We start from the raw sequence: 14,441 nt of genomic DNA, 5'->3' as shown, positions 1-14,441 counted from the left end.
AACGTATACAGTCAAAGCATGTTGAGATGATCAATTATTTTTATCGACTCAAACTGTCACTCCAGGAACTGGGCTGTCTCCAAAGTAAAATGACAGTGTATCTGTCTGTCCAAGATCATTTCTAATATCATCAAGGCGGCTGTTCAAGTGCCAGCTATGTTTTCCCATTGACTGACAGCAGCGGTTAACGGTGGTGTTGCATGTTAAAGTGGCAATCATTCTATTAACTGGAAATCAATGGCACCCATATGGGTGATCTGTTTCAATATTGCCATGTCCGTCAACACAGGGCTAGTTAACCCACCTCAACACACACACACACACACACACACATGCAAACACTCTCTCTTACATCTCTACACTCTCTCTACACTTAGCCTTAATTTCTAGTGCATTACTACAGATAAAGTGGCAAATATTGTTGGTTGACAGGCCATTATCTTAAATCGGCATATGTAAATGTTCTCATAAAGTGAAATATTGACCGTTTCATAACATTGCCTCATTGTCTACTTTCTTTGCCAACAAATCTTTTATGTTCTATCCTACATAATGGCTTCATTTCGGACCCTCTATGTATGCATCACATCAGCCAAAAAGTCACAAGCATCCATCTCCCCTGTCGCCGGGCAAATTAACATGGAAATTGGCGTGTTGCATTTTTGGAATGGGGGAACAGGGGTCTAAATGACGCCATCCCCTCCTTTTCATCCTCCCTTTTCTCCCTCTGTCTCTCCCTCCTTTCTCTGTCAGACCATCGCCTCTCTGGCTTCTGCCCTGGTGGGCGTTCCCGCCCTGACATTGGCCTAATGAATGAGCTAGGTGATTTATGGCTCGGGGAGAGAGAGAGAGAAAAGAACGGAGGGATGGAGAGATGGAGAGATGGAGGGAGGGAGGGAAGGATGGGGGCATGGAAAGGGTAGGGGGGGGTGTTGGGTCACGCTGTAGAAGGTCAGTGGCGTAAATCTTCCTGCGTCTTATCTGTTGTCCTTTGCACTTGTTTGTTTTTTAATTCCGCAGGCTCGTCGGTGTTATAAGTCAAACGGCAGCTGAGATCCTGCTAATTGTGATAATATGCAGTGTATTCTTTATGCTTACCCACAAGGAGATATTATGTGAAAACGATGCCAAGACAGAAAATGCTTAGATGGGAAAATATTGAAATGGGTTGGAGCATAACTATGTTTTTTTTGCTTTTGGAGGGCCTTAAGCAGCATAACCAGGATATTCACTTAAAGTTGAAATCACTGGAATTTCCATATTTCCTCTGAAACCCTATGATCATAGCAGAGATCTCAAAGACCTCAACTACATTTTGTTTCTGACCTCATACGACCCTCTTGGATTACTGCAGCTCTAGGAAATGAAAGTCCCAAAAAGCCCATTCAGTGAGTGTGTGATAAGTAGTTCTTAGTTCTTTGAGAAGAGAAAATGAAGCTTGTCAAAAACCGTCCAGTTTCTATCTTTCGGCCGTAATCAATTGAATTAAACCACAAGTGAATAGATGGTAATCATTTAGTAGCACATTGTCCCATTAATGAAATGAATTGATGGACTGAAGATAAGGAAGGGGTTCTTGGTTGTCTTTTGGATATAGTGAGGTCACTCTGGACTACTACCTAAACTTACAGTACAAGCAAACAGCTTATCATACATCTATTGGCTCAAGTGTTTTGGCACTTTGCAGGAGAGTCGCATCAATATCTCATTTTACAGTCACACAGCTTATCTGCTCCTGCAGTCACTGGCTTATTAAATATCCCTTTTATAAATTGGTGCTGTGAGAGCGCACCAACCAAATTATAATTCTTTCTCTCTCTCTCTCTCTCTCTCTCTCTCTCTTGGGCGAAAAATCTCAAGGTCAAAGAATTGGACTTTGCTTCACCCACTTTCCATCAGTTTCACCAGCAAAGATTCCATATCTTTGTTTTCCACACATGCATGAACTTCCTTCACTTTTAATACATTCTAGGATTAGACTGATATATTAGTTTGCTGATATATGGGGACAATATCAGCCAATCGGTGTAGGCCACCTCTGATATGATGGATATGATGCAGTTTGTTTGATGCAGTAGTAGAATTGAGCTTTGATAGAATTGAGCCCTTAACCTGAATTGATTCTAATTAAACATTTTGATCAGATTCCACATAAGTATGCATGACTCTCATTATTATTTGTTATGAAAGTGCATAATACTGGTGCATCAAAATAAAGAAAATATGTTTGAATTTTTATTTTATTTTTGTCTTTTTTTGAGTTGTCCCCACAGACCCATCTAGGTGAAGTGGGACAGCATGTTTTGGATAAAGTGGGACATTCTTTTAGGCTTTTGCAATGGAGATGAGAAATTTACATTATGGGACCACCTGTACTTAAACTAGACAAGGTTCTGGTTCTTGTAGTGCTGTTATTTTAAATCAGGCCTGACCCTTTAGCCCATCAGTAGCAAGATGGTCTAATGCAACTTGATATTACCCAGGTCCTCATTATACATGGGTGTCAATTGGATAGGCCAAGGTGTGGCACTTGCCATACCTTAATCTAATCCAATTGATCTGAGTGATTTTATCTTTATAATGGAGAGCAAAGATCGAGAAAAAATTGCTAGAAATCAATTTGGAAGCCCTAAGTGATATCAGGAAAGCATTCAGAACTAATGTTCCCTCTAGGCTGTGTGCATTATTAACATATTAACACATTCATAGTTTACCCTTGTGTATTAATTCATATATATATTCATATTTGGGGTAGCCTACAATCAGGACTTGAATTACAGTATAGAATTCATCAGTCCCACTTTATCTAACCTGTTGTCCCGCTTTGGTAAATGCTGAATGAAATTTGGCTTTGGGCACACTGTACACAAATGAATGTCATGCCTTCTGTAAATATGATGACAACATGGATCCCTCTTATTTGGTTAGGCAACATGTTGAGGAATTCAGAAATGTATCATGTGTTGGGCTGGTGTGTTGGATAGAGGTTGATAGATGTAACAGAAGTTAGAAATGCAAACCATGTCCCACTTATGCTGAATTCCCCCTATAGCATCAGCTCTCAAAACCCAAGTTGGTCCAACCTTAATACATTCATCAGGTTCTTTCTACGTTCTGCACTTCTTAACAAGGTTTTCTGTTTACACCCTCCTGTCAACTCTCTCTCTCTCTCTCTCTCTCTCTTTTTCTCTTTCATCCTTCTCTATTCAGGGTGCAGACTACAACAAAGCTGTGCAGCAGCATCTTATCATGTTGCTCTCTCAGTTCATCACAGGGCAACGAAAAAGAAACACACCCAAGGCTACTCCTGTGTGTGTGCGCGTGCGCGTGCGCGTGTGTGTGTGTGTGTGTGTGTGTGAGCTGGCGAGTGAGTGAGTTTGTGTATGCCATGACACAGTGTGCATCTGTAGAGCACCGTAGGGTAATGCATGCCTTGTCTCAGGTGGACAGCAGGAGGGGAGTGTGTGTGTTGCGCTTCCAGACTAGAAGGCCTCAGCAATTTCACGCTCCTCGGCGCGTACAGCACTCACCCAGGTGGAATGCACTGTGAAGTTGGAGGTAGAATGAGGCATTAAGAGAGAAAGAAGCAAACATAACTTCAGCTAAGCCGCTTTTTTTTTTTTTTTTGTATTTAGGTCTGCCTGGAGAAAATAGTAGGGGTTTGAAGGCTTACAGAAGTTTAGACTCTGAAAGTATTAAAAGTTGGTATTGAAAGTTTGTCTCAGGAGTTTATGCTAGCATAAGAGTGCATACAGTTTGTTTTCAACCTCCATTTCATGGTTTACTCTTATTACTTTGTTGTTTACCTTGCGTTCATTGCTTTCGCTGTTGATTTTATGTTGTTTTTTTGCTCCTTGGTAAAGCGCTTTTTAATTGTGTTTTGATGGAGTGCTATAAAAATATAGATTGTTTGTAGCTGGCGTTGTCTAGGAAGGGTGAGAGTCTAATAGAACAATAAGTGGGATGCAATTATTCAATTAGTGCTAGCGGACGCTTCCTGGAAACCTGTTGCAAAGGAATGAGCGCAGGCTTTAAAACATAGTTCAGCAAATGTATTTTATTGTACTTTTACAAAACAACAAGAGTACAAAAAAGTTAGTCCACAGAAGTAGTTTTTTTTTCTTTTTTTTGGAAAGAGAATATGCAAATTTTATCGCACAATTGCAGCAAACAGTCCCTCAAATGAACAAGGGGAGCGGAGAGGAAGGAAGGGAGCGGGGGGTTGGGGGGGGGGGGGGGGGGGGAGTTGGGGGCGGGGGTTACAATCAAACTTTTATAAAGCCTGTCTGTCTGTCTGCTGGCACACCAACGACATGTCTCTGCAGAGAAACCAAAGAAAAGGTAGAAAAAGAATGACATTCTTAGCGGACTACATGGGTGCAGGGATCCCAGCGGAGGGGCTGGGGGGTGGGGAGGCGGGGGGGGGGGAGCGCTCAGGCCGAGGCGTCCGTCCAGGAGCGAGAACCCCGCTCGTTTTGGCTTTTCCGACCGTCCCGCTCGACCGACGGACGCACTTTGTGCTTCATATTTTCTGTTGTTTTGCCATGACAACAAGAGAGTGCAACAGCAGTTAATGCTTTTTTCCAAAAGTATACATTTTGACCCCCCCAAAAAAAACTAAACAAAAAAAGAAGTTGGCACATTCAAGAAGACATGAGCTTTTTATAATAACGGACCTTTTGTTGTTGTGGTTTTTTTTTACATTTGTGTATTTTTTTTATCGTCATAAATACAATATACGTCTCTTTCCCTGTATCCAGAGCCCACAAAAGAACAGTACAGAGATAGGTATTTACAAATAAGGAAGAGGAGCGAGAACTTGATAGCTCATAAATAATCATAGTAATACCAAAAAACAAGATGAGAAGTCCTTTGTTCTTTCACAGCGATGAAACGGAGTCCGGTATCCTGAAACCTAAAACTTTTTCTCTCCTTTTTTTGTTCAGGTCGTTGCATCCATGGTGGAAAGACGATGGAGGCATCGAAGGTATGCCGAGTTTCCACTTGTACACTTGTCTCCACTTGGAACCATTGGCGTCCTTATCTCATTTCCTGAAAAGAGAGGAAACAACCAAATGTCAATAAACATCCAAACCTACGAAAATAAATTCCAAAAAAACAGAACAGCTTAAGTACAAAACTTGATGTACTTGATGTACTGAATACCGATGAAACACTGGAAGCGCTTTATTTTGATAACTAAGGCAGTTGTCAGCTCATTTCAGCCAACCGCCCTTAATCTAAACCAAGGACAGTGGGAGTATCTACCTGTCAACCAAAGATATTTTAGCGTTTACTCATCCTCATTTTGTTGTTCTTTCAGCACCACCCTGCTCCATATTCATATATTTGCTCACACCTGGGAACTGAAGGCATTGCTCAAAAGCACATGGATAGTAATTGTTGAGGGTTAGGCAGGATTTCTCACTTTCCCTGCTCAGATTTTCTAACCCTAACCCTTCCAGAAATTCAAACCCCCGATCTTCCGATCTTAAGCCCACTTCTCTAACAGTCAGTCCACTCGTTTAGGATTTTTACTGTATTGAGACAGTAGGAAGGCTAAGAAATACGTGTAAGTGCAATAAGATGGGGACAGCCTGCAATAATTTCAGGCTGATTCTAGCCACGATTTGGCATTGCAACTGATTTAAAAGGTTGCACTGATTCTGGGCCAATCACAAAATATTGAGTGAGGTTTCAGGACTTTAATAAGCGTCTCAATCCAGTCGGGAACATCACTATTATGTCAAACATGTTCGATTTTTACAACTCAAATCTGTAGGAATTCCTCCTATAGCGTGAGCTGGTCAACCACGGAGAAGGAAGGAAGTAGGGAAAGAGAAATGCTCCACCTCCATGTTTGTTTTGGTTGTGTATTGTAGAAGCGTGAGAGTTTGTGTTTTTGCAAGATCGGGGGGATTGCATGTCGTGAGAACTCGAGTAGTGTGTATTCCCCAAATCTAACAGGTCGTCAAGTGTGTCTTCCCCAAATCCAATTGGCTGTAAAGTGTGTGTTCCCTGGATCCGACTGGCTATCAAGTGGGTGTTCCTCTAAGCCAATGTCAGTCATTAAGTGTGTGATGTCCAGTCTTTTCATAGTCGGTTCAGACATGTAATGCGTCCCCAGCCTAAGATTAGAGGTGGCCACATACGTAACGGGCCAGAGGATAACACCCCCCCACCCCCCACCCCCCACCCCGCCCCAGGACTGACCAAGTCGGTCAAGGGGGAAAGATAGCGGTCAGCGGCACCACAGGAAGAGGGGTAACCCAATCCAGGCTTCCTGTGGAAACACCCGGAACTTTATTGCCAAGGAGGTCACGCTTTCATGTTCCTGGTGAGGCGCGAAAAGGGCAGGAAGGGTCACTTGGGGTCAGTTAGGGGCGGGTGAGGTGTTCCTTACTGCTCCACGGGGGGGTGACCTGCAGAGCACGGGAGACAAGGGAGCTCTCTCTGTGTGTGTGTGTGTGTGTGTGTGTTAAAAGTAAGTGAAAAGAGCAATTGTGTGCGTGTCACTTTTACAAGTTGCTTTGCCACATTCCCATGTTAGATGTGTGTTCGGGTCAAAGTGGACTGACCCGTGACAGGGCCATCCTTTCTCTTTTTCTCCCCGCAGATCTTTATGGCGAAGCCTCAAGTTACATCATTAAAGTTGCAGGCTACAGCGCTCGAGAACAGCACATCAAAGCCGCTGCAGTATCCAGTTTCATTCATCACACCGTTTAAATCTGCCGTTTTGTCATAAACCCACGCTTACGTTGCCTGACTTAATTCCATGTAATTTCCAGTATTACATACATCTATTGGATTACTCATATTGGGCAACTTTCCTATGGGAAACAGTATTGGTTGATTAAACCACCATACACCACTTCAACACCTTGCACTATATGTGAGGTCCTCCTTTGTCTTATTTTGATGTTCCTCTACAGACAAATTCTTGTATCCTTATTCCACTTGATGAATTAACAGATTCTGTGTTGATTCTGACTCTGGTAAAGCCTTTCCACAACTTCCCAGCCATCCTTTTGGCTCAGGATACTGCACTGTGTTGGTAAGGCGGTGTACCTACAGTTGCGCCGAGGGACGCCATGTCAAACACAGTGTTTGTGGCTGCTGCTCCGATAGCACGCGAACCCGCAGAGCTTTCCGTTCGCTTGGCGCAGCTTGTTCCGCCATAAAAGACATCGGCAGTTCCTCGCGGGGGAGCCTGCGGGGGGTGCACTTAAAGGAGCGCTCACACGGCGAAGTGTGCCCTCAGAAGTGCAATCCAGAGGGGGAAAGAGCAGCGGGCGTGCGCGCTTAACATTGTTCCGTACTGTAAAGCCCATTCCGAGTAGACGGTAATGGCAGATCTGTATGCGTGCGTGTCTGCGAGCGGGGCTGGCTGCTGTGGGAATGGGGAAGCTTTGCGTATGCGCCTGCACACACAAAGTTATGTGTGTTTTATGGAGCGGAAGAGATGATATGTAGATATTAGTAAATCACATGAACCTCTTGATGGCAGGACCGGTCGTCTCGCCACAAGTCTGCGTTCCCATGCTCGTAAATAGCCGCAGGCATGTATTATTTAAACCGTTTGAGGTCAAAAGAGAGCATTTTCCAACCGTAAAGCCTTACTGACATTACAAGATCATTAGCGTCAATTAGCGGGCGGGTGCCGTATCCCACCTCGTTGTGTTTCCTGGCCGAGTTGAGCCCTCGGGAGCCCGTGGAGCCTCTGGATGAGGAGCTTCCTGTGGTGGAGCAGTTACTGGACATCTGACTCCTGGAGAGGTAACCGGCCTTTCCGCCGTACGGCATTAACTCTTCATCTGGTGAGGGAAGGATAGGGGAAAGAAGATAGGGTTAAAATCGATGCCCTTTGGTGGACTGGTGAAAGGCAGCACACCATTGTATTGGGATGGGGAATGGGGTTAGATTAGATGAGAATTGTGAAGCTGAATGTTAATTTGGACAGATGTACGAACTGCAGAAGTTCCATTTTAAACTGTCTCCTAAACCGCAGCGATCGAGCACTCCGTCCAGAGAAAGCTGGACTCGCCGATGATGGCTGAACCTCTTCACCCCCTCAACCCCCACCAGCCATTTTCATAAGAAGAAATTTAGCCTTAAAGTACACGCTACGCTTCAGCAGCGATGCTGCAATGTTAGAGGTTTGTTCATATTTCAGCTGGCTGAAGGAAAAAGGGATGATCTGGCAACATTTCGTTTGATGGAGGATGGGGCAGCTTTGACGATGGCTACCACAGGATAACTATATTTTACTCTATTTCTGTGGAACATACAAGAGCTGCCTTATCATCCCATTTCTACAGTGGCTGAGACAGGCAATTGGTCATACATTGACGCACGCGGCAAATACAAAGCTCACTGCGACAAAGGAACACTACATTAACCAAATGACAACAAAAACCCACAAGAGAAATGACTTAAATTGCAGTTGGACCACTGGGCGATAGTTTGATTTTTTTTTTGTTTTTATTCACCCACGTTTCATGCTTTCATGCTGACAGCGATATTACAGTAAGGTTCCAAATTAGTGTTTGTTTTACTGCAATAACGATGTAAGAACATAAATTAAAACATAAGTAAACGTAAGTAAAACCATAGTTTGCTAAAACAGTCTTAGAGCAAAATTTGTGTTTCATTTATTCAGGTTTTTCTCATAGATCGTCCCATTTTGCAGCATACGGTTAGCGGAGCGTCCGTCTTACTGTCACAGCTGTGGAGACTCAAATCCATTGAGCCACAGACAAGTAACATTGAAAGTTAGCTAATAAGGTCTCTATGTTTAGGTTTCGCTGTTACAAGTTAAAGTTGTGTGTGTGTGTGTGTGTATTACAGCATCTTCAACCTGCCAGGATCAGATTCAGGAGAGGAGGGCATTGGGGAAGAATCGCCCTAAGAAGCCACAAAGGAAACAAACAGTCAAGGTATAGGACATCTAATGGTATAAGCATGCTAATGAAATGGCCATCTGCCATTGGCTGATCTTTGGTGCCAGGTCATCTCACCTCTATAGAGTACAACAGATGGTGACATCACCTGGCACCAGGCTTTACACAGATTTGGGTTTGGGGTTTATTTACTCTTTAAGCATGAAGTAACATGTATAGTCACGCTTTGCCTGTGATTCTGTTTTAATGCAGTGCTGATGGACTGACAGCTGCAGAGGCAGTGTCCAGTCTTTCAGCAAATAAAGAAGAACTCCTGCTGCAGATTCAATATCAGCTGTAACAATGTGTGGGAAGGAGCCATGCGAAAAGAAAGAATAAGCAAGATAGATACCTCACTTTCAACAGTGCAGGTACTTGTTGTTGTTGTGACATTGGATTCACAATTTGGCCGTGTCTTACAATATTTTTATTGGACTTTTTTCTAGTGGCAGCTGATGATGAATATTTCCACTTGGGGAGAATGATTGCCATCTCCATAGTCCATGGTGGTCCAGGGCCCTGCTGTGTTTCAAGGAACCTCTTTGACTACCTCATTGGCACAGAACGGTCCCTTGAGACGTTGATCGAGGACATCACAGATGAAGATGTGAAAAATTCACTCCTTGAGGTAACAACTTCTTAATCTATGATAGCAGAAGCTGCACTATGTAACTTTTTCATGCAGAAAATAGAAGTTTTAACATTTTTATTTATATACAAGATAGGGATGGGACAATATCTAAAATATAAGACAACAAAGTATGACTGTGTAGAATTATTTTTATTTCTGAGCCACAAATCTTTCTAGCAATGGCACTGACTTGCTAGAATGTAAACAACAAATTAAAAATGTCATTACAAAGTGCAAATAATATAATTTTGATGGATTTGGGGATTTTACACCTCCATCAGCTCTCACATGTGGACCTGTTTTTTCTTTGGAAAAATGATCTGACTGTCCAGGAAAACAGTTTTCTTAGCAAAGTCAGAAAATCTACTCATCGACCAAAACTGCAGCCTGCTGAGGTGTTTTTACTTAACACTCATTGACATAAGTAGCAATACAATCTGGTACTGAGGTTTTAAATTGTTCCAGTATAATAAGATCACAAAGACCCTGAAATGTGGCAACATCTGACGCGGAGCACCAACATCTAAACTGGGAAATTAAGTCATGCACACACTCTACATGGGTCTGTTTCTCATCTTTTTTCCTATTGCGGAGCCGCTGTCTATAAGCCTCCGGAACCAACTTGTATGCTTTTAAGACTGCAGCTTTAACTTTTACATATTCCTTTCTCTCCTCTGGATTTAAAGCAGCATAAGCTTCCTGCGCTTTACCTGTCAACACACATTGCAACATCAAGGTGCGCTCTTTGTCTGGCCAATCTCTCGAGTCAGCTATTCGCTCAAACAAAGAGAAAAAGTGTCTGGACCTGACTGAACTGAATTTTGGCAACAGCTGCATGTTCTTAAATATGTCAAAATGAGAAGCTAACAGCTGACAACTTTCCCTCTTTAATGAGATTGAGCCTAGACTGTTGCAAATCAGGTTTTGCCAACTCGTTTCTTTGCTTCAGTTTTTCTAGTTCAACTTGCTGTTCCCTTTTAATTTTCTCATGTTCTAATTGTATCATTAAAAGTTCTTTGTGCTGTTCAAAACTTCAACCAGAAGATAATGCAGCTGGAGTTATATAACAGGCTGGCCTATTTCCTGCACAGTAAGAACTCCTGACTGCATCAAGTTAGCCTTCAGAATGGCCTTCACACGCTCCTTCAATCGTTTACCACCAACCTCAACATCATAATATTCAGCAATCTTTAATAATTGATCTTTGGTGCACGTCTCAAGCAGGCTTTCTGAGGGACACTGAATAAACTTCCAACTATTTTTGCCATAGCAATCCAATTACAAACCTAAGAAAAAACAAGTCAATTGTGCGCACCAACAAAGTTGCAGGAAACCACCACAAAGAACATTTTAAAGATCCCCTCTATCTGCCTAACTAAACACTAACTCAACCCTTAGTCTTCGTGCGGCTTCGTGGCGGGTTCTTATATACCAGATATCCACTGGGACAGTGAGGCTACACAATCCTTTCACCTCCTTTACACACGGACATACTCCTGAGCAACGCTCTAATCACTAACACCGCACAAAAACAACAAACTCAACGAAACTCTGAAGAGTAACGTTGCTATGCCTACCAAGGGAGAATAGCTATAGTGGATACCCCAACCAAGTTAATGCACACTAAACTGATAAAACACACACCTAACAGACTCCACTTACAAAGACCTTAAAGGAACTTTTCAAACCCAATCAACCAACGTTCTCTCCTATCCAAACAATCGCTCTTCACAGAGGGAAAGGGAAAAGGTGACCAAGATCGAACAGGGACCAAACAGGAAGGGCAAAAACCAACCAACAAATGCACATACTAAACTAAGAGTGAACCAATCCTAAGTAACCTCAACTAACCTTTAGACCAGCCCCCATTTTGTCACGAACTGGCTCAGAATTGTGACAAAAATGGCAGACCACATATGAAATGGCAGGCTAAATAAAGTTTAAACAAAACTTAATCAAATAAAAATGAGTGTGTTAGTCAGTAGTATCAGTAGTGTAAGCAGTGCTTGGATGTGTGAGCTGTATGGTGTAGGAGTGTTGTAACTTAGGGAACACCACACAAGTTTAAAACAATTGTATGTAACATCTGCCACAAGTTATATGAAAAAGTATGGAAGCAGTCATTCAGGTAGGCAAATACAGTGTAGGCACAAAGAAGTGGTATTTGGCATCATTTTTATTTACATGGAATTCATTGCATACTTTTTGCTATTCGGTGGTGCTCATTTTCATCTCTAAACCCATACAAAACTTTATTTTTGCCCTAACTTTAACATTTCTCTTTGACTTTCAGAGGACAATTCAGCGCCTTCCCTCGCCGACATCCTCATGTTGGGAACTGGGCTTAATGCACTCCCACCCCAGCCCAGCATCAATGTCCCGCTTCCCAATCGCAAAGACCTGTGAAAACTCATTGCACTTACCTTTGGCAGCCAGTTATGAGAAGTTCAAAGAGGCCTTGCATTTTGGCATCATGAATTCTCCTGGGTTTGGCCAATACTAAATCAGTTGTCGGCTATTCTAATCAATAATAATAATAATTTTAGGGCTCATTTACAGACCAGAGATGCATTTTATTAGTATGTAATTTTCCACAGCACTAGCCCAGTTGACTTGCATGCGTAGCCCCCTCTGTCTCTGTATTTCCTCAAACCGAGCTTGAAGAGCTGCATCTCCACAGGAAGCACTAAGGGGCGGCAGGGTGACCTCGAAGTGCTGCAGGGTTTCTGGGACCGCTGTAGTGCCACACTGTCTTCCGTGAAACCTAGGAGTCAAATAATACATTTCTTGTTTGAATCTTTCAATATAGTCCAAGTTTCCTATTTCAGTTTAAAGGGGATATCATGAGTTCACCTGGGTTTGGCCACTACTAAATCAGTTAAAGTAATATCTCCACTTTAAAGCACTGACCTGAGTCCTGTTGAAAAGGTGTAACAGATGCGTACCTGTGTGGGAAGTTGTACATGGCCTCTGGGTTCCCTGGCGGCCAGCAGGACTGGCGAACCAGTTGAATGGTGTGTGTGTTCCACATCCTCCTGCATTCTTCGAGGTCTCTGGTTAAGACATCCAAAAAAACGAAGCGAACCAAACACTGATGTGCGTGGCTCCCGTTGAAGTGTTTCTTTTCCTTCAGGTCACTGAAGAGATCCATCCAAAATTGGGCCCTAAAGTTAAAAAGATAAATGTTACAATCTTCGACTAAAACCTTTCAATTAAGAATGTCTGACAGTAAAAATGTTTTAAATGTCAATTACAGTGCTGTGAAAGTTTGTTTTTGCACAATTTGTTGGGCTACAAAAATTTTTTTGTCTGAGACCTTTCCAATGTTCCAATTTTCTGTTTTCTATGACACTAAAGTAATAAGAAAATTCTATATCTTTTTTATGAAGTTAGAAAATTGAAATAAATGAAAAATATTATGTGCAAAAGTAAGTACACCTCTTGAGCTAAATCATGTCACTGACAATCAACATTTCATATCTTATGCTGCTCAGATGTCATATTCAGGTTTGAACATTATTTGCCATTCAAAATTGTAGTTATTCTGCCTGTTTATCCAATAAAAGCTGATAACAGATCTTCAGTCAGGGATTCAATCTCAGAAAACATGAGTATAGCGTGGAATGTGAGGTCCATTGGAGTCCACTGGGGTCCAGGTCTTCATGTTTCAAAGAAAAAAATAATTATCATGCTCCCCTTACTATATCCGAAAATACATAGGTGCACTTTCACTGGTTATCTTCTCAGATATTGGGCAATATAGGTCAAATTCCAGTGAAAGTCCACCCAGAATGATATAATTATATCTTAGAATTATAATGAATATATTTATATATACGTATATTTTAAGTTTATGAGAAGAGATTACAAAAAACAGAACCTACCTTGTTTTTCTCAGTAAGGACCACCAGCTCTCCATTCTCTGATTGGAAGTTGAAGAGCCATAAATGAGGCTTGAGGCTCCGGCAAAATCATCAGAATCTCCTGACCTCAGCGCAGAGTGCACGGCGGCCATGACACCATTCTCAGTGCCACAGTCTGTCTGAATGTGCATTGGATGGGTTCCGCATTCAGCCACGCACTCCATGTAGTTTCTTGCAATAACCCACGGATCATTGTTGGCGACGCCACACTTCAGCCACATGATCTTTCTGGAGAAACCGTCGATGCAGCCGTGGATTGCCAGACCATAAGGTTTTAGTTTATCATAGCCGTCCACCTGCCAGATGTGATTTGGCCCAGGAGAGTGGTAAACAAACCTCCGTGTAGACCGCTGCACCACTCCTCTGTCCGTCTCTGACAGAAGTTGCGTGGCTGTATCTCTTTTCATAGTGAGACCGTACATTTGCTGTAATGTTTGAGACACTGTTCGATATCCAAAGTGTTGGCCCGGTCCTCTCAATTCTTCACTAATGGCCGAACGCACACTGGCTATCGGAGAGAAACTGGTCCTCCGTGTCAAACCTCTTAATTTGGAAGTAAATGTCTGCAAAAACATTGTAATATTGTGGTTTTCTCTGAAGAATTCCAGCATCATTTCAAATATGGTTCCCTCTTCAAAGTATCTACAGCTGAGCTCTGCTTCTGAGAGATCATCTGATACTGGTCCATGTCCTTAAGGGAGAAATTGTTATTAAGCAGTAGAATAAACATTTGATTTAATTTGTCTGCTTAAATTCTTAAATTAATAATAGCTACTTCAACTAATGCTTAATCAAAGCTAAATAAATGACAATAATGAATATTGTATAATAAAATCTTAGAAGTTAATGTGGACTATAGACATACTGTGCGCCTGTTTGTCATAATATAATTGGACACACCTGATGAGAGCAGGTTCCAATAGATTGCTTTTCATTTAACGCAGACAA

General features: G+C 42.3%; 1 protein-coding gene across 1 annotated transcript in view; it reads right to left on the bottom strand.

Annotated features, from left to right (window-relative positions):
- Positions 1 to 4,107: 4,107 nt before the first annotated feature.
- Positions 4,108 to 14,441, bottom strand: part of robo3 (roundabout, axon guidance receptor, homolog 3 (Drosophila)) — a 151,320-nt gene continuing 140,986 nt past the window's right edge. The window contains exons 26-27 of the mRNA XM_071924522.2: positions 7,672 to 7,814; positions 4,108 to 5,052 (exon numbers count right to left, since the gene is read on the bottom strand). Coding sequence (XP_071780623.2) covers positions 5,041 to 5,052; positions 7,672 to 7,814 — 155 coding nt within the window. The 3' untranslated portion in view covers positions 4,108 to 5,040. The remainder of the gene's footprint in view (positions 5,053 to 7,671; positions 7,815 to 14,441) is intronic.

The sequence above is a fragment of the Centroberyx gerrardi genome, chromosome 11, assembly GCF_048128805.1.
Source record: "Centroberyx gerrardi isolate f3 chromosome 11, fCenGer3.hap1.cur.20231027, whole genome shotgun sequence".
Lineage (NCBI taxonomy): Eukaryota > Metazoa > Chordata > Actinopteri > Beryciformes > Berycidae > Centroberyx > Centroberyx gerrardi.
This window is presented reverse-complemented; position numbering and strand designations above follow the sequence as displayed.